The sequence below is a fragment of the Adiantum capillus-veneris genome, chromosome 7 (assembly GCF_014529385.1).
Source record: "Adiantum capillus-veneris isolate H3 chromosome 7, ASM1452938v2, whole genome shotgun sequence".
NCBI lineage: Eukaryota > Viridiplantae > Streptophyta > Polypodiopsida > Polypodiales > Pteridaceae > Adiantum > Adiantum capillus-veneris.
Window position 1 is genome coordinate 143,810,901 of NC_140937.1, and position 20,970 is coordinate 143,831,870.

The 20,970-nt window shown below is 42.7% G+C and overlaps 1 protein-coding gene across 3 annotated transcripts; it reads left to right on the top strand.

Moving 5' to 3' along the window:
* The first annotated feature begins 18,110 nt into the window (after window positions 1–18,110).
* Window positions 18,111–20,468, top strand: LOC147454734 (photosystem I reaction center subunit IV, chloroplastic-like). 3 transcript variants are annotated; one of them, XR_015188672.1, is made up of 4 exons: window positions 18,111–18,447; window positions 19,426–19,491; window positions 19,854–20,012; window positions 20,132–20,468. XR_015188672.1 is itself a non-coding variant. In XM_086516584.1 (3 exons), exons 1-3 carry the CDS (start codon window positions 18,226–18,228, stop codon window positions 19,953–19,955), a joined length of 390 nt encoding a protein of 129 aa, XP_086372710.1. In that variant the 5' UTR covers window positions 18,111–18,225; the 3' UTR covers window positions 19,956–20,034. The 3 variants fall into 3 exon arrangements, 1 of the variants encoding a protein (XP_086372710.1); XR_015188673.1 differs by having other exon boundaries at window positions 20,154–20,468; XM_086516584.1 differs by lacking the exon at window positions 20,132–20,468 and having other exon boundaries at window positions 19,854–20,034.
* The last annotated feature ends 502 nt before the right edge of the window (window positions 20,469–20,970 follow it).

The window sequence follows — 20,970 nt, forward strand, 5'->3', positions numbered from 1 at the left end:
TTTAAAAGGTTCTAGGGGTAGAATAGGATGATCTGACATCATGTCCCTATTGTCTGGTTGACCAAGCTTCTGACACACCACACATCTTTTGGCATACTCATGTGCATCTTTTAACAAAGTAGGCCACCACAAACCTGCCTGCAAAATTTTCTTTCCTGTAATGTCTCCTGAAAAATGTCCACCAGCTTGTCCATAATGAGCTTCCTGCAGAACTGCTGACTATTCAAATTCTGGAACACACCTTCTTATCACTTGATCAATACCCTTCTTGTATAATGCTCGTGCAATCACCAAAAATGGTCTACTTTTCAATGCAAATTTCTTCCTTTGATCAGGTGAAAACCCTCCTGGAATAACCCCATCAGTTAGGTACACCAACATCTGATCATCCCAAGAATTTGGAACTTCCTGCTGAACTGAAAATAAACATGCATCAGGTAATTGATCATCCACACCTATTGGAGATTCCCCTGTTTCCAGTCTGCTCAAATAATCTGCCACAGCATGGTCTTTCCCAGGAGTATGAATAATCACAAACTCAAATTCCTGCAAAAGCAACATCCACCTTGCTAATCTCCCTGTAAGCATAGGCTTCTTAACCAAGTACAACAAAGCTTGGTGATCAACATGAAACATCACCTTGTTACTGAGTAAGTAATGCCTGAACTTATTCAATGAATATGCTTCAATCTTTTTGGCATCAATGGCCATCCCATCAGCAGATACTACATGTCCCAATAAAATACCACTCCTGACTGCAAGTACACTTTTATATGGATTCAAGGCCATGTGAAACAGTCTGCATCTTTCCAAACATAACTTCAAGTGAACCAAATGCTGATCCTTCTTTCCAAATACTAAAAATTCATCTACAAAAACCCTCATAAAATCCTGAAGATAAGGTTCAAATGTCTTATGAGCCACAAAGTTGAAGGAAGGTGGACCATTCTTCAAACCAAAACTCATCACTGTATACGCAAATGCTTCCCACTCAGTGATGAAGGTTGTCTTGTGTTGGTCTTCTAGAGCTACCTTAATCTGATTGTAACCTGAAAAACCATCAAGAAAGCTATACATCTCATGTCCAGCTACTGCATCCAACACAGCATCACAAAATGGCATAGGGAATGGATCAATAATAGTTGCAGCATTTAACTTCCTGTAATCCACACACACCCTCAACTTCCCATTCTTCTTTGGCACAACAATAATTGGTGACAACCATGACACTTCATTAACTAGCTTGATGAATCCAACTGCCAATAACTTATCTATTTCCTGCTTTACTTGCTTTGCAAAATTGGGGTTCATTCTGTATATCTGTTGTATGATTGGTTTAGCATCCTCTCTGAGATTAATGTGATGTTGATGTAGTTCAGGATCAATGCCCTTTACCTGTGAATAATCCCAAGCAAATACATCTTTATACTCCTGCAATAGCTGAATCAGACCTTTCAAAAATTCCCCTTCAGCATGGATGCTAATTCTGACCATCCTGAGATTTTCTTCAGTTCCCAAATTAAACTCTATAACTTCATCCTCTTTTACTCTGCTGGAGGTACCAAACCTTTTATCATAGATTTTTCCTGCCATTACCCTTGCTTCCTTCTCCTCTTGATCAATCTGCTCTTTCTGAGGCACCTCGGAATTTCGATCCATCATCTGCAACACTTTTGATCCAGCAATCTCCTGGCCTGGAACTATTTCTACTTCTTCCTCGCTTTGATCTTCAACCTTTTGTATTATCCCTTCTACATCAACCTCAAAGAGAGGCACAATAGTGGGATTAGCTCTCAAAAACTCCTCCTCTTCATCATCTTCCACTGCATCTGCCAAGTTTATGGTCTGAGCACATAATGGTTTAATCTCTGGAGGGATTTGTTTTCTTCCCTGCATTGATATGGTTACTGACTGCTTCCCCTTTTTCATCATGACCACATTTTCTCCCCAATCCTGCTAAACTCTGTCTAAACCAAGGTCTTCCTAACAGCATCTTGTAGGAAGAATCTGAATCCTTCATTCTAAGTACCACAAAGTTCACAAAGAAAACCATACCTGCAATTTCAATTGCTTTCTACTTGAGAATGCCTAAAGGTTGGACTCTCCTCTGGTCTGCCATCTTCACTTGAAATGGTGCTGGAGCTAATGTTCCTCCTAACTTCAATCTTCTATAAACCTCCTCAGGAAGTATATTCACCCCTGATCCTCCATCCAAAAGCACCTCTTGAAATAGAATGCCTTGAAACATTACTGCCACCACAGGTACTACAAAATCCACATCTGTTAGATCAATCTGCTGCAGCATTACTTCAGGATTTTGGTTTGCCAACACTTGGTCTTGCTGACCCTGAAGCTTCTTCAACAATTTCTCTTTAAAGGCTGGAACTATACATAATAATTGATCTAATAACAATTGCAAGGGAGAGTTCACCAGCACCTCAAACCAATCTTTGTCTTCTTTTGTTGGCATCAAACCTGGCTTGTCAAGCTTATGCTGCTTCTTGGATACCTCCAACTCTTCATTCTTCTCTTCTGCATACTGAACCTGCTCTCTCTGCACTTTTTCATGAACCTTATCCCTCACATCTTTCTGCTCTCTCCAATTAATTGGTCCCTTAGCTTTTGCTCTTGTGACTGCCAATGCTTCAGCTTCTTCCACCTGACCACATTGGTAACAATCACAATACCATCCTTCTTCATGTTCCTTATGCTCAGCCTGATGTACTATGACTGGCTCTGGTTCCTGCTGCTCCTGAATTTCCACCAAAAGAACATTGGCCTGAGCTGGTTGATTATGCTGTGGTTGCTGCTGCACTCCCTGTTGGTCTGCCTGACCAGGCCTCACAATGGGCATCCCTCTTTCTCCCTTGTGTCTAACCCATAATTCACAATTAAGACCAACCCAATGGTCTGGTGATCCACAATAGACACAAGGAATCACTCTATCTCCTCTTCTCTGATTATTGTTTTGCTCTCTCCAAGGAGGTCTGGGAGGTCTATTAAATGGTTGTCTTTCTCTAAATGGAGCTACCTGATTTGTTGTAGCTTCAACTCTACCTCTTCCTATATTTGGCTGCTCCCTATTCCTGGGATTAAACCAACACCTAGAGGTGGCATGTCCTTCTTTGTCACATATTTCACAATACAACTTAGCTTTGGGTGCCAACACTGAATAACCAATGCTCTTTAATTTACTCACCAATTCCCCTTCTTGTGTTGCTTTATCCTTTTTGGACTTCTTCTTTGTGCTTTTCTTCTTCTTCTTTGACTTTTCTTCAACATCACTTGACTCAGTGTCATCATCTGAATCAGCATCTTCATCAGTTTCATGGGCATCAGTGGAGTCTGACTGATCATCAGAATCCTCATTCTCTTTGGACCTGCTCTTCATTTTGGGTCTGCCAAGTCTTTTCTCGACTCTGACTGCTGCATCAACTAGTGCAGCAAAACCTGTACCTATATCCACACTTGCCACAGCATTATTTAAATCTTTCCTCAAACCTGTCAAAAAATATCCTGCCAACATCTCATCAGTGGGTCTCTCATTGCCCTGAAGTCTCTCAACCAAAACTCTGAACTTTTGAGCAAAATCTTCAACCACCATATCCCTTTGTCTGATCACCCCGAGTTTCTTCAAAATGTCTGTAGGAGTCTTCTCCTTTCTGAATCTCTGTAAAAAAGCTGCTTTCAAAGCATTATAGGTAGAAAAATGAGCTATACCATATTGGCTAAACCAACCCATGGCTTTGCCTTCTAATGTAGCTGCAAATTGCTCCATCTTTGTTTGGTCATTATGCAAGGCCTGATAACCCCTAGCCTGCCACTTTGTTTCAAACTGGGGAGCATGACAGTCTACAACTTCTTTCAACTTTCCTCTAAATTTGGTTGCTTTCACTATAGGGTTTGGATGGGCCATGGGAGGATTTCTGGGTGGTCTCCTAGGTCTTTGCCGGGTAGCCCCCTGTAGTGGGTCAAACTGAAGCCTTCTTCTTGTCCCTACAGGTCTTCCTGTCAAGGCAAGTGCTCCAACAAATTGCCTCACGTGCCTCCCATATGCTCTCACAGAACCCTCAACCCCTTGGTTCAATAACTCCTGTTCACTGTCACGGAACTCCTCCTCTCCATCAGAGGCATCATCATAATGAAAAGGATCAATATCAAGGTTTCGTGCCCGCGCCTGTGCCCTCATATAATAAACTATGCCTACTCTCCTCTCTTGTTGTGACATACATGATTCTCCACAGATTCACAACAGCGGGATCGCCAAAGTGTTGGGGTTCTTCAACACAAACAGAACTAAAGTGTTGACAACATGTCACACACACTAAGACAGAGTAAAACAAAGGCAAATACATTCAACTCATCAGCATTTCATTATTCACCAACTTCCGACACAGCAGATTGCAGAACAAGCATGAAGCATAGAACAAGAGACTACACAGTTGCTTCATCTTGGTCCACAAATAACTTCCATTTCAACCCAAAAATTACATTCTCGCGTGAACAGCAGGACCTTTAAATAAGAACTCCTAGCAATTATAGCAGTTACATCCGATTGACCAAAATCCGACTAAGTGTTGATTGATCAAAATCCGACTTATCAAAGTCTGACTGACTAAGTGTTGATTGACTAAGACATAAGTACAGTAATGGTATGGTGTAGGTTCAACAGTATGCATGGCAGTCTTTAGTATTGGGCAACCTGTATCCCAACGACACCCCAATGCACACAAATTCTGGGTTAAACCTATCAGGAAAGCAGCTGGAACCAGTAGAAACACTGAGCAACATCACACAGAAGGCCAAGAAACACAACCGAACTTTGTTGAAGAAAGCACTGATTTGTCTATAGTTACGCCAAGAGCAAAGAGGATAGTCTACGTGGAGCCACATCTTCAGCGGAACTTAAAGTTTCATTGCTTTCTTGCTCTTTGGATTCCTCTTCTCGTATGGGAGAGAGTCTTCTTTTGGGGGTCTCTTCAAGAGGCCTCCTAAGCTCTCTCTCCTCTTGGAGAGAAAGGGTAATCCCATAAGCGCGAACTTGTTGAGTAACTTTGGCTTGCAAAGCAGGGTTGCCCATAGCTTGTCGCAACCTAGTAGCAAGATAATTGACAAACATGGGGGCATCATCATTAGCACCTTAATGTGCAAAATCAAAGTTATCAATTCTCATTCTACTCTCTTGATTATTGTCAGCCATGTTAACAAAATTTGTGTACTTACTTAGTGTATGCTTTGGCAATTCAAAACCTTAGTTGCCACTCCTCTTAGCCTTTGAAAATTGGCAATTAAGTATCTATACCCATGGCTCGAAGTGGTTAATTATAGAGAGTAGTGGAGTGGGTCTAATATTGCAGAATTAACGAGGGCTAGCTCCTTTCGGACTCCTTATGGCTCAATAATGGTAAAGCCGTAGGCAAGTCTAAAAAGCCCCCATTATTAAGTCATAATCTCCCGAGGTGTGAACCATATCCCACATAGTGGGCTCAACAAAACCGATAATAGATTCTAGTCTCATTTACCCTAATATAATTAACAAATTCAACCATTTATAGGCTACTTAAGAACCTCTCTTCTTAAGCAAGAAAAGAGAAACCAAATGCTCTGATACCAATGTAATGGTAATGGCCTATTAACTTTGAGAGTAGCGGAAATTAGAGAAAGTACTTTTGGGAAATTACTTTGAGAGCATAGCGGGGAAACTTAATTGACAGTAGCAACATAAACATAGCATTTAGTTAACTTGGCATGAACAATACTTTTGCAAGAGAGAGAGTTTAGAGAACATGACAACAGCTGAGAACCGGATTTATGTGGAGCCGGTCCCCCCTCCAATAGGCATTTGTATTATAGTTTCTCCCATCAAGAAAGACTTGGTACAATACAATCTCTGTGTTCCTTATGACCTAGGTGATGCAATGAAGATGGAAAGATTCATGCATCACGAGCATAACATAAACTTTGTGGAAAGCATTAACTATCCCAAGCCTCAGTGTCCCAAGACCTCAAACACCTTCGAAGGTGGAGAGAGCTAGCAGGGAATGAGGGTAGGGAAGAGGAAGAACAAATATTTCACAGTAGAAAGAACTAGTTCATCACTTATCATCACTCTTCTTGCTAGCATACATAATAGCATAGTAATGAAGATGGAGAAGATGGCAAGCTTAAGCATTGAAGCATTGCTCATGGTTGGATTTGCATTCCATAGCCAAGAGTGTTGGTGTAGGCTCTCAACCTCTCTACTTGCTTGGAGAAGGAGAGGGAGCTCTTGCACTTTGCACAATACAATATGTGAGTGTGTGTGTGAGTGTGTGTGGGAGAGTATACCCCTCAAGCAACCCCCTAGCATGCTTTGGTCGACCCCCCCTTGTAGCTCATGCTTGAAGCTCATTGGACCCCTCCAAGCCTAGCCAATCACAAGCAGGGACATATCAAGCAACAAGGGTAGCCTTGGGACAAGTGTCCCCCTTTCCCCTTTGAGAGAGAGGACTTGATAAATGCTAAAACAATTAATTAGATTAACTAATTTTTCATTGGACCCCTTAGGAGGCCAACCAATAGGCATAGGCACACCATGAGAGCAACATGAGGAGGAGCTTGACAAGTGTCTGTTTTGCCTTCTTTGTACCAAGCTTGCCTTCTGTGAGGGTGTGTGTCTTCTCTCTCTACCCCCCTCTTGTAGGGCTCGCCCCCTCCTTGTAGGGATAATTATTGACTTTTGCACACCTTACCCCCAAGCACCTTAGTCAGCAAGCATGACAAAGCACCTCAAGTCTGGGTAGTGTTCCCACAAGCACCTCAGGCTCCTTAGTCGGCAAGCACAACAAGCCAGTGTTAGAATAAAACCGGGGTACGTTGTATTTTAACCGGTTAAAATCATAAAATCCCGGTTAGATTTTGAGCTTTCCTTTAAGAAAACCGGAAATTTTACACAAGTTTTAGTCTAAATACCGACCAAAGCTTTAAATTTTGACCTAAAAACCGGTAGAATTTTAAGTTTGCCCTTATTTTCTTCGGTTAGGAAAAATGTATTTTTCTAACCCAGCAACAAGCACCTCAAGAATCTTAGTCATTAAGCATGACAAGCACCTCAAGCACCTTAGTCAGCAAGCACGACAAGCACCTCAGCTTGGGCCAGGTTCCCACCTCAAGCTCAGCCCTAGCTTAACTAAGGTCAAAGGACTTTTTAACACTAACCTTTGGAGATCTTTAATGAAGCTAACCCTAAGGTCTTTAAGCTCCATTAGCTAGTCTTGCTGTTTGACATACCATCTCTCATTTGGACCCCTTTACCATTGGCCCCATGTTGAGATAGATCTGAAAGCACATGTATGTATTCTAACCCTTGTTCCCGTTTATTCTCCGGCACTAAATAATTAGTTTAATATGAGAAAAGCATTTGGGTTGGTTAGATATTAGATTTTATGACACAGACATGGGAAAGACCAAGAAGCGATCAGAATAGATGCAAGAAAGCACGAGTCAGACTATAAAATAGGTGGAGTAGGTTCAACGAGTCTACTTGGTACCCCACAACAACATAGGTAAATATGTTTTCCATATTAGTGAACGAACACTTTTGAAGATCTGGGATCTGGAAGTGGTATTGGAGGCCACCAATATGGAATTTGATGCAGGGATCATCCATCTGGTAATTGACACCTTTGATCCTGATAGTGGTTCAACAAAAATAAATGGCAAAGAAATCCAAGCCATAATAGCAGCTCTTGGCCATGTGTTGAGACTGCCATATAATGCTAAAATCAAACCCTATTCATATGAAGAAGTTAGAAATCATTTGAAGGAGGATGTTGAGGCTACCAAGAAATGAAGAGGGGAGCTCAGGGAGTCCAATGGCCGCTTTGCAGTATGGGCCAGTGTACAAATTCATTGCAGAGGCCATTAGCCTAAAGAACAACCCTACCTATGTATTTGGGATGTTACTAGTCTGACTTAAAGATTCCAAGGTAAAGATTGATTTGGCCACATTTGTACATAACAGGTTGATCCAACAGATAGCTAGGTGAAGACCCTATTACCAGCATGTTTTCAAAGCTTGGTATGCATGGCAGTTTTTAGTACTGGGCATCCTGTATCCCAACGACACCCTAATGCACACAAATTCTGGGATAAACCTATCAGAAAAGCATCTGGAACTAGTAGAAACCCTGAGCAACATCACACAGAAGGCCAAGAAACACAACCGGACTCTGTTGAAGAAAGCACCGATTTGGCTATAGTTACGCCAAGAGCAAAGAGGATAGTTGCACAGGTAGATGATGGCACAGCTGGAGCTAGCACCAATGACAACACTAAGCCGCCTAAAAAGAAACAAAAGACAATGGATTGTTTGAACTAGCTAAGGCCAAAACAGACAACACAAGCTAAGCCTGCTACAAAGGTATAGGAAAAGGTTTCTTCAATAGACCAGCCCATTGAGTTGGCTCAGACCTCACCACTTCATCACAGAAAAAGAAGACTAATGGAGATGAGAAAGATCCACTAACTGACATTGGAGTAAAGATACATCACAATCCAAGCTAGCCTTGGTCGGCCCCCCTCCAGTACAACCAATTCGAATGGACAATGGTTGTGCAACAGGAAGACAAGGCATTGATGCCTTATCCACCCCTCTTATTGCATATGAAACCTCTTAGACTGATGTCAATGCCATCACAGACGGATGTGGAGCTCGGTAGTAATTGCCCTATAGACTAAACTTCAAGAGACCAAAATTGAGCTAGAAAAGGCAAAGAGGAAAATGGGAAAACTCAGAACCAAAATGTTGGAACTATTCATTGAGCATAACAAAGATGCAAGGATAATGGCTTCACAACAAAAAGAAATTGACACACTTAAAAGTGACAACCAACAACTAGCAGATGAGAAGTAGGTCGCAGAAGAGGTAAAGGAGGAGCTCCAGGGGAGACTGGATGAGAGGAAAATTTCCTTAAAATCATTACTTGCCGATCATAACCTCTTGAAGCAGGCCATAACAGAGAAATATATCTACCAATCCCTGGTACTAGTAGATATTGTTGATGCTGATGGAAACTTGACTTTGATATGATGGACTTACAAAATTTAGTGGAAACAATGAAATCAGATCTTGAAGATTAACATGAGCAGTACATAGCAGCCCTGGTAAATCAAGTGTTGGTAGAATATATAAAGAACCAGGATGCTGAAGACAATGATGATGACCAAGAGTGGGCAGATGACAGTGGAACTGATCACGATAGTGATGATGATGATCAACCCCCTCTAAGTTCAACGACAGGTGGAGTCGGGGACCAGACAACCACGGACACTTGCTCTGACTGCCAGGACAATCAGCCCGGTAGCCAGACTCAACAACAGAATCAGATCCAGTCTGGTCAAGATCTGCAGGCAAGAACAATAACAGACTCAATCGAAAGAACAAACACAATCTGGTCAAGCCCTTGTTTTATACATGCCACAATCTGGTCAAGGTAAATTCTCACATACAGGACTCGTTCACAATTGATTTGAAGAGCCTTTGGACTACAAATGCAAATGCTATTAGGCATTGAGTCAACTTACAAATGCATGAAGGACATCTTTACTCAGATTAAGGACGTGCTGCTCTAATATAACTACATATTGCAAGGCGAGTTTTGGAAAATAAAATCAAACTACTTTTGGAATGCAATGCCATCGGTATAGCAAAGGACCACAAACAAGAATAACTCTCGGTGTGCAGGAAAAGAATCTCAAAAGTCTTTATCATCTAGTTCGCATCTCCAAAAAGATGATGCAGTAGAGAATCAGATCGTGATGAATGTCATTGAATTTGTTCTAGACTCTCTAGTCCTCATGTATTGCCTTACCTTCTAAAGAGGCTTAGCTTCCTAGATTCCTTCCAGCTCTATAGCCAAAATATCCCAAACTCGCAGATCAGTAGACATTTATCAAGATAGTGGATGAACTCAGAGACTGATATGAAAGGGCTACAACTGGATGGACAACTTGGAATCAGGTTTTGGATGAAGCTATGAAGAAAAACCAAGTGGGTGATCTGCTACACGCTCTACAAAACTTCAAGCTGAGAATGGGGCAATGATGAATTCCGATTTGCTAGCTCATAAAAATCACTAATCAGCTTCTTCAACTTACTGTTGAGGCTGCCAATCCCAGAAAAGGAGTTAGCAAATAGAGCGACTTCTGAACCATAATTCAGGGAGATGGCTGAGATTCTCTTTGAAGCCATAGTTAAATGCAATTGGCCACTTCTTTAAGGATGGATCCATAAAGCCTCATATTGTCACAAGCTAGCTAGAGCCAGACTCACCAGAGGGAAGAGAACCCTGTATGACCCTGATATGAAAACCTAGAATGCCCTCACACCTTATGAGTTCGAAATGAAAACAACGCACAAAGACCAGCTCGAGCAAGAGGCTCTCTATCATCTGATCCAGAAAGAAAAACAAGGGGGTTGCAATGCACCGCCAAGAGTACTTTACAAGCCTCCAAAGAAAAAGGCTCCCAACAAAAAGAAGAAAGTCAGGTGGACTGATACTCCTTAACTGATCGTAGGGCTTTATTAGAAATCTTGGAAACACTCCGAAATTCAAAGAAAGTGGGAAAGGAAATGTGAATAGTGGGAACAACCTTCAAAAGGAGATTCAACTGCGTGGCTGAGTCAGTTGGATTGGTAGTTACCAAGGTCAAATACTGTGGTAACTGGTACAGTGCAGAATCAGCTAGATACCCAGTTCAAGGTCTACAAATAGGGTTCGCTCCTCACTTTTACGGGCTACCTCTCGCATCACTAGGACTCTTGTATCTTTGTAACCCTAGTTGAGCTCATAATAGACTTGGCTCACATTGTTGTACTGGCTTACATTAATATAGATACATTTCGTTCCAGTCTCCAATTTCAATGTTAAGTCTCAGTTCCAATTCACTATATTTCAATTCTAGTCTTGTTTGATCTGAAGTCATAACTTGATTTGAACTAACTCTAACTAACCAACCTGGAATAGCTGTCAAAAGTGTTCAACTTATTCCAGTGTCACATTAGAACATATGTAAAAGGTTGCCACTACCTTCCATTGAATAGGCTCTAGCCAAATGGTAAAGCTTCTGATTTCCATGCAATTGGTCAATGTTCAAGCCCTATCGCTTGCTCTTTGTGCACTTGACTTTGTAGTTGGCCACAACCTTGGAAAGTTGGGCAAGTAGTCTAGGTGTCCCTTTGACATCACTCATGGCCACCTGCATTCTTTTGCTATACCAAATAGACTTTTGCCAACTAAGCTTGGTCTTCTCCTACTAATCCCAATGCATTAGGGGCCTTAGAATTCAATGAGAGAGAGAACTACCCCAAACATTTTTTCCCATAGAGAGAGGGAAGAGAGCGAGATAGTTATCATATGAGAGAGAAGAGAGAGTTGTGGGCTCATAGAAGTGAGTGATTGATCGGGGGAACCGAACTTTGAGCCTCAATTTCTTTCTTTGGTTAGCTGAAGCCTAAGCTAATAGGGGTGGATACGTTTGCAACATGTAAACATTTGTCCCTTTTAGAATCTATAGATAGAAGATAGATATATGCTCACCCTTTGGAAGTAGCCCTATTGCATGCCATGGATCTTGCACCTTTATTCTGCAAGTTAGCCTACCAATCCCTCCCACCCACCCACATTTATCTGTTGGAATTAGGGTTACAGAGAGACACACACAGCTTGGAGAAGACGAAGGAAGCTCAAGGGTCACAATGGAGAGTGTGTTTCTTAGTATGCAATGGAAAGATAGATAGCCCTAGAGTGATGGGCGTATATACAATGCTCGGGGGAAAAAACCTCCTAAAGAGGGGAAAAATGCCCTGGCGGTCCTAGTGTGTTCACACACATCACTACCACATGTATATGGTAACAAATCCCCCCTAGAGTGATGCGGTGAACGAGAGCTGGCACACGATTAAAGGGAAGTGCCATGCCCTGAGGACATGATCAGTCCAAAGGGGAGTAAGCCCAAAGCTTTGCGGAAAGCTTCAAGCTTCTCACGAGACAATGCCTTTGTGAAAAGATCTGCAAGGTTGTCCTGTGTTGGCACATAAGCCAAGTTGATCTCTCCTGGTGAGAGCCTGTCCCTGACATAGTGGTAATGCACCTCAATGTGCTTTGTGCGAGCATGAAAAACTGGGTTCCTCGCAACTGCCAATGCACTCTGACTGTCAGTGTAGATAGTGTTAACAGTGTCTTGTCCAACACCCAAATCATCCATAAGGCGTTTGAGCCATACACACTCAACCGCAGCTGTGAAGACTGCCCTGTACTCAGCCTCACAACTCGAAGTGGCCACAGTAGGTTGCTTCTTGCTCAACCATGATATACATGAACTGCCAAGCATGAAACAAAGACCACTTGTGGACACTCTCGTGTCAAAACAACCAGCCCAATTTGAATCCGAAAAAGCATGTAAGTCTAGCGGCAATGATCCCCCCTTGGGATAAAACAAGCCAAGATGTAAAGTGCCACTAAGGTAGCGGAAAATCCTCTTGACAGCCTGCCAATGCTTAGACCCTGGGCTATGCATAAATCTGCTGACCTGTGAGACTGCAAACGGAATATCCGGCCTCGTGTTGCATACATAAATGAGGCAGCCAACAGCAGTTTGGTAAAGAGTGACATCAACAGGATCGCGAGCATCATGTAGACTCAACTTCAAATCTGTTTCCATGGGAGTGGCAATAAGTTTGCAATCCTCAAGTCCAAACTTACATAGCAATGTCTCTATGTAACTTTTCTGACACAAGGCAATACCACCTTTTTACTGCTTAAACTGTATACCCAAGTAATGATGCAACAGCCCCAAATCTTTCATCTTGAAAGTAGCATTCAAATCAGCCTTAAATTCAGCAATATGTCTCTCATTTGGTCCAGTGATCAACAAATCGTCAACATAAAGAACCACAATGAGAAGTACATCATCCTCACGCTTTACATACAATGTGCTTTCTGTTGGAATGTTACGAAAGCCTCGTTTAACCAAATGAGTGTCAGCTTTCTCATACCAATCACGAGGAGATTGCTTCAACCCATACAAAGCCTTCTTACATCTGCACACTTTGTCCTCTTGTCCTTTTATGACAAAAGCGCGAGTCTGCGTTACATAAACTTCCTCAAATATGTCACCATTCAAGAAAGCAGTAACAATGTCTAATTGATGTACATCCCAACCAAAATGAGCCGCCAATGCACATAGAAAACGCACAGTAGTCATACGACAAGTGGGAGTAAAAGTCTCTTCATAATCTATGCCTTTTTGTTGTGCATAACCCTTTGCAACAAGTCAAGCCTTATGGAGATCAATCTCACCATCCGGCTTGCGTTTCAACTTGTAAACCCACTTCGTACCAATGTCCTTTTGCCAAGAGGCAAATCACATAAAGTCCATGTGTCATTTTCTATGAGTGCATCATATTCTGATTGCATGGCAGCCATCCAATTTTCTGAATTCTGTGCTTCATCAAAAGACACAGGCTCCTCAACATCATGTAAGCTAGACACAGCCAAAGCATAACAATCTGATGCATAAGATGCATGGCAAGAGCCTAAACGAGTACAACTAGACAAAGGTGCATCCAATTTACTGTCACGCAAAGTGTGCACCAGCCATTTTGGCATACCTCTAGCCTACTCATTTTCAGCCCTTTCCTCATCGAGTACATCATGTACATCTGCATCAGTAATAGGCTGATCTAAAACATTTTCAAAAACCCCCATAGGCTGTACATTTGCCTCATTGGAACTTACATTCGTATTTCCACCACTGAAAAGAGGCAACAAAGTGTCATAAATGTCCTGTGAGCTTACATTATTGTCTCTAGTACATGACAGCAATGGCTGAACAGAATCTTCCACAAACACTACATCCCGAGAAACCAGAATACGTTTTGTTTGCGGATGATACAACCTGTAACCTTTGCTTTCAGCACTATAACCAACAAAAATACATTTGACAGCCTTATCATCCAATTTTCTGCGCTGCACTTGTGGCACCAAAGCATATGCCAAATAGCCAAAAACACGCATGTGCTCAATAGAAGGCTTTCTATCATGCCATGCTTCATATGGAGTAATAGATTGCAAAGCTTTTGTAGGACACCTGTTAAGTACATAAGTGGCACACATGATGGCCTCAAGCCAAAAAGAATGCAGCAAAGCTTGACTTTTGACCATACATCGTGCCATTTCCGTCAGCGACCTATTTTTCCTCTCAGCAACACCATTTTGCTGAGGTGTATAAGGCACTGTACATTGGTGTTTTATCCCACGACTAGCCAAAAATGCATTAAATTCATGAGACATATACTCCCCCCCTCGATCGGAACGGAGGGTGCCCATAATACATTTCGAAACACTTTCAGCCATAGCCAAAAATTGTTTGAAGCACATAAAAACTTCGGACTTCGCTTTAAGCGGAAATACCCATGTATGCTTGGAGCAATCATCAATGAAAGTCACGAAGTACAGGTAATTGCCCAAGGACGGAGTTTGTATGGGCCCACAAACATCACTATGCACAAGCTGCAACTTGCATGTGGCCCGAACTGAACCATCCTTTGGAAATTTAGAACGCTGCATCTTACCCAAAATACAGCCTTCACAAACATGTTTGACAATTGCTTCAAGAGGCGGCAAAGAAGCAACCATATCAGATTTCTGCAAACGCAGCAAACTGGCAAAATTCAGATAACCAAAACGTGCATGCCAAAGTTTTGCAAATAGCCCTTGAATCTGCAACATCATTTGCAAATTTTTGTCCACACTTGTCATACAAAGTGAGCTTATACAGCCCACGGCACAAAAGGCTCGATGCAACAATTTCATCACCAAAACTGAGATCATGAACTGTACATATGTCATCCACAAATTTGACTACAAGTCCAAGTCTAGCAAGTGCGGATACAGACAAGAGATTCTTCTTGATCCCAGGTACATAAAGTGCATCAACAAGTGTGAAAGAACTTCCATTAGCAACATTAAGCACAATCTTTCCAACTCCCTGAACTGGATAAGAGGCATTGTTGGCACAAGTGACAGAATTCCCATGAGGGACAGACTCGAGAGAGGTAAACAATTCATGATGTGAGGTAATGTGCTTTGTAGCACCACTATCAAAATACCACACATGTGAATCTGCAGCAACTGACAAGCATGCATCATGGACAGCAGGATTGTAAGTGCACTCTGCGCTAAAAGCCCATTCTGCATCAACATCAGCATCACAGTCTCCTTTCACAGAAGACTCAACAATGGCTGCATTTGTAGTGGAACCAGCACTTGCAGTGGAACCACCCTCTTTCTTCTTAGCCTCTTTGGCCTTCAACTTAGGACACGACTTGATCAAGTGATCATTAGCTTTACAATAATGGCAACGCATCTTCTTTTTGCCCTTATCACCAGAATTTCCAGACGAATTGCTGCCAGTAGAAGCATTAGGAACAGAATTTTTGCCACTCGCAGCAGAACCATACGAAGTGGCTGCATTACTGTTACCACCCTTTCTTTGAGAAGCAATAAAAGCATGTTCAACTGCACACTGCCTAGTCCTGTTTTTTCTAGAAAGTGACTCTTGCAACAGCAATGTGCATAATGCATCAAACTTGACAACTTCAGGATTTCCTTGGGTCATCAGTCTCCAAGTACTAGCAAAAGTCTGGTAGGAATCTGGTAAGGAATCAAGAACAGTGTGCACAAGGGAACTATCTGAAATGACTTCACCTGTAGAAATAAGCTGCTCATTGATATCCTTGACACTAGCAAGGAAAGTGTCCATATCATCTTCCTCATGCATAATCTTCGACTCCAACTCTTTACGCAGCAAAGCAATTTTAGCCTCATTGCGACTTGCATAAAGACCAGCTAGAATATCCCAAGCCTGTTTTGCAGATTTTGCTGAACGAATGTGAGGAACAATGGTGCGCTTCATAGAAAACGCAATCAATGCATGAGCCTGCGCATCCTTTACATCCCAACGAGCTTGTTCTGTCGTAGGCAAAACAACTCTAACAGCAGCAATCCTTGCAGCAACACCTGCAACATCCTCAACATCGCCTACATCCTCAAAACCAGGACCTACATCAATGGCTGCACAATATTCCAGACGCCCTTTGACACAAGAACGTGTTGCATCATATAAGCCCACATAGGGTAATTGTCCCCATCCAACCTATCCTCAACAGCAAACATCTTGAACACATCTGTGTTGTTGTTGTCAGCCATGGTAAATGCTGCACCTGATGTGAAAACTACCCGAAAATAGGAAAAATGGAGCGGGAACAACACGTGCTATATAGCACAAACCGTAGAAGATTGTAAGGCACCTGTTATGAAGAAAACGGAACTGACAGAAACTCTGCACAAAATAACGAAATAGCCTGTGCAGTACTGCCTGTAGTGGAAACGGAGGCCGAAATGAGCCCAAATCGAAAATCTGAGCAGACCAAGCTCTACGAGTATTCCCGAAGTATTTGTCGACCTGCAAACGCTCGCCAAAGCTCACTGAAATCGGAGAAAGTGAGCAAGCGTGTACTCGAGCAACTGGCGACTAAGCTCGGGAGGACGCAACCTGCTTTGATACCAATTGTTGCAATTAGGGTTGCAGAGAGACACACACAGCTTGGAGAAGACGAAGGAAGCTTAAGGTACACAATGGAGAGTGTGTTTCTTAGTATGCAATGGAAAGATAGATGGCCCTAGAGTGATGGGCGTATATACAATGCTCTGGGGAAAAAACCTCCTAAAGAGGGAAAAAATGCCCCGGCAGTCCTAGTGTGTTCACACACTAGGACCGCCGGGGTAGTGATGTGTTCACACACATCACTACCACATGTATATGGTAACATTATCAAGCCCTCATTTGTCACACAAAACTACTAGCTTGTCAAAGCTGTGCCTTTTGGGCCTATTATATACAACTATAGTGATATATATGTACGATTTTTAAAAAAGCCAAGAAGAGGAGAATCTAAAGAGATTCTCCTTTGTCTCTGCCTCATGCATGGCAACTCTACTTGTAACCTCTCTCTCTCTCTCTCATGCATGACAACTCTACTTTTTCTTAGTTTTCGTGGCTGACACACACATGCAAATCCAAGCACGGAAGGCCCTTCTCATATGCAATTACCTATGCCTTACGAAAGATGCTCACGTGGGCGAGAGATTGAATGTAGTGCTTGCCAATATGGGGTGGAGGTGCAACCGTGCAAAGCCGGGGTGCAGAGGAGGACTCTCTCCCTTTCTCTCATTCATAAGTCTGCAAATTGCTTCTCTCCATTTCCTCTGCCAGTCTTGGGGGAGCTTAGAGTTTGTTTGATTTTATGTCGTAGATTGCAATCTTGTGAGCTTTTCTCTGCGGAGCTTTACCGATGCTTGTCAACCAGGAGGGTGGAGGCAATTCAGAGAGAGAGATGGCTGCGGGCGCCTCCAATGGGAATGGACAAGGTTAAAACAATATATGACATTTGCTTTCCAACAAATGAGGAGTGGCCTCGTGGCTACATCGTTTGTCTTCTTCCTTGTGGGGCCACAAGTTCAAGTCGTCTCCGCGTTTTGCATTGAAAAGGTCACAGACATGCTGCTCGTATGGGGGTGAGAGGCCAGGGGTCCGGAAAACATAGCTTTCTTTTAGGCCCGTGTGACACTGGGGCAGGCAAGAGGTGGCCCTGCTTAGGTGGTGAGCGTCGGTTTGTTGGGCGAAAAGGCAAAGGACCTTGTCAGAGGGACGGGCAAACACCCTCGACCAAGTTTCCAAACTCCACGGCCATCTGCAAAAAGGCACGCGGGAAGGGAACTCACGGACTCTGAGCTCTACTGTACAACGTGGAACGCAGGGGCTTCGTCATCTGCACTGCCCCCATTCGCTTCTCTTTTGTTATATTTGTGTGTGACAGCGAAGTTGCGAACCCTCCGAAAATCAGAGTGGGGGGGGGGGGGTGTCCGAGTCTGACGGGGCCTTATTATCCAACAGTCTGAACCCAGCCTACTCGCCTAGGCCTAGGCCTATGTGTTCATTCAGATTTTAAAGAATCGGATAGAAAAGAGCGCACCCAATACCCAATGAAATCAAAGCCTTGTGGATGCGCTTTCCCTCCATTTCCGTTCCTCACACACGCTTCCCCACTCTTAGCTCATTCTCGACAGCCTCCTCGACAAGGAACCCTAACTCAGATTCCAGTCGCCTGCTTCTATCCGAGCTATGGCGAGCTGCGTGGCTTCGACCTCCCTCTCCTCTGTGGCATCAGGAACTGCTTCATCGCTCCCTGCTGCCAACGCGGTGACCAGCCGCCTGCAATGCCGTCCTCTCTCGTCTTCCTCAGCTCCTCTTCGACTTTGCGTGCGCGCCGCTGACGCCGCAGCTCCTACTGCCGATGCTTCTGTGGAGAAGCCCAAGCCCATTGGTCCGTCGCGTGGCTCAAAGGTTAGGTTTCTCCTACTTTTCTTCGTTTCTTCAACCTCGACCCTCGGACGAAGTATTTTGCGTATTCAGCTCTGAAACAACGCTTATCCGTCTGCTTGCAATGACGATTTTCTCGTAGCCATTGCTACCTTCGACAATATGAGAGAACGATGATGATCATGCTCTGTGGGGGTCAGTTGGTGATGTAGATTCTGTGTATTTGAAGGAACATTTTCGCCGTGATCCCCAAGCAGCAATTGCTCTAGCGAGTATTTCCAGTCATAATACAAAGGGCATGTCATACATATACCCTCAGTGGCAGCATTGGCCATCGGCACACTACGCATTGGAGAATGATTTCTTTGATCACTCTCATGGGTAGAGTGGTTTATATTGCTGCACCGTGATAAGCACGAAACTTGATTGCTACACTTGGGAATGGATTCAAGCTTGTATCCTTCTGTCGTTGACCATGCGTCTTTTGTCACCCTGATAGCGATGTCCTCTGTGTTGATGAAGGAGTTGATTATCAGTAACAATTTTAACATGATGTATGGAATAAAACGGTGGGCTGATGTGCTAGCATTGCACAAGGCTGGCATTTGATCACAGTTCCATTCATGATAGCCTAGGTGGCGTTGGGTTGCTAGTTGAAACTGGCTCCTCAGAGGAGCTTTCTATCGCCATGATCTGAGGATTGCTGCACGCGAGCTAGCTATCTTACCTATGAGTATTGGGTTATCCAGTGAAAGTCACTGCTATTCTAATTACATTCCATGTGACCGGGTACTAAGCTATGATTGCTCAATGACATATTTTCCGTGTAATTAATCATCTGGTACAGGTTTATGCGGATTCTTGTCTCCTGGGCCTTTAACTTCACTTGGAGTGTTTATTCTATGTGATAGCAGTCTTATCAACCGACATTTTAAGCAGTTGTGAAGGAGATGCCTTAGAGTGGCAGGTTTGCTAAGATGCTCAGTTTTTCTTGCAATGCAGGTGAAGATTTTGAGGCTGGAGTCATATTGGTTCAACACAGTTGGCACAGTTGTGGCTGTAGATCAGGTAGATTTGACACTCCCATTCCTCATTGGTTTCTGACTTGGATCAAGAAATCTTAGGCCTTTCTTGTGGGTGTTGCTCAAGTACCTTGAGCTTTTAGTATGTTGCATTAATTCGCGGTATGTGCATGCACAGAGAGAGAGAGAGAGAGAGAGAGAGAGAGAGAGAGAGAGAGAGAGAGAGAGAGATCCTTCATTCCTGCAATCACTACAGCTCTCATGGGTAGAGTGGTTTATATTGCTGTGTGCCTCAATTCAGTTGTGTTGAGATTACATTGTAAATATGTAAATGAGGTTGGTATAGCAGGTGAATTTTTAATTCAGTGGTAATCTTTTCCTCAGTGCTCACATTGTTTTCTGTGCCAGGCCCCTGGTGTCCGGTACCCTGTTGTCGTGCGGTTCGAGAAATTAAACTATGCAAATGTGTCAACAAACAACTATGGGCTTGATGAGATATCACAAATGTAGCAGATCTCTAGCCTCACTTGTAGAGACGGCTGTTATAATCAAGTTTTCCCTTCAAATGTAATTTAATGGTGTTGTGCTATGCTCATACTTCCAATGTTCCTAGTCTCTTTTTGCGTTTTCAAAGATGGAAATAGTGATGGATCCATGTTCATGTGTCTTCCCCCTTCTGTCTGCAGATCCATTTGTTTTTGTATGCAGGTGATGATGAACTGAGCACTTATGATTAGTTTGGGCCTCAAAAGTAATTCACAACTTGACAGTATTAGAATTGCTGGTAGACCTCCTTCAAGACTAGTATCTGAGGATTAATCAAGAGGTCGTGAGTTCGGAAATTGGATCAGCGCCTTTGTGATTATATGGAATGGCCATTTTGCCTTTTCGGTTGGTTAATGTTGGCAGGCGTGAACTCTAGCCAGTCATGAAACACTGATGAAGCCATACTATTACTCTCTGAGAATGTGTACAATCAATGGCTATCATTATGTAGGATTTAATGCCATCATCTGTTTTTGATCCAAATTCTTGAATTTTGAAAGTACCCCTGTGATCTGGGGATATTCCAAAACTTGGCCTCAGATTATGAATTCTACATTTTGTAGTATTGAACTTAATTACTAGAGAATAAGGAAGATTACCAAAGTACCCTTTTAACTTGGAGAAATTCTCAAAATAACCCACATTTCAAAATTTTTAAAGTACCCCTGTATTAATTTTGGAGAAATTCCCAAAATATTTCTGGCCTTTCAAATATTCTCTTATCAAATATGGCTGGATTTCTCCTAATTTTGCACAATTTAATATATTGACATTAATTCTTTTATGTGTTTCAGCTAAAGAAAATTTCACTAATGAACTCAGAAATATTAGTATAATTTGTCAACCAGTAATAAGCGTGCGTAGCTCAAGACCCAATCCACAATACCAACCAAATCTTTGTTCTACTATCAAGGTTGGATGGAGAACTGATCTTCTTTGGATATTTTTTAGCAGTTCCTTTTGAAACAATGGCTAGTGC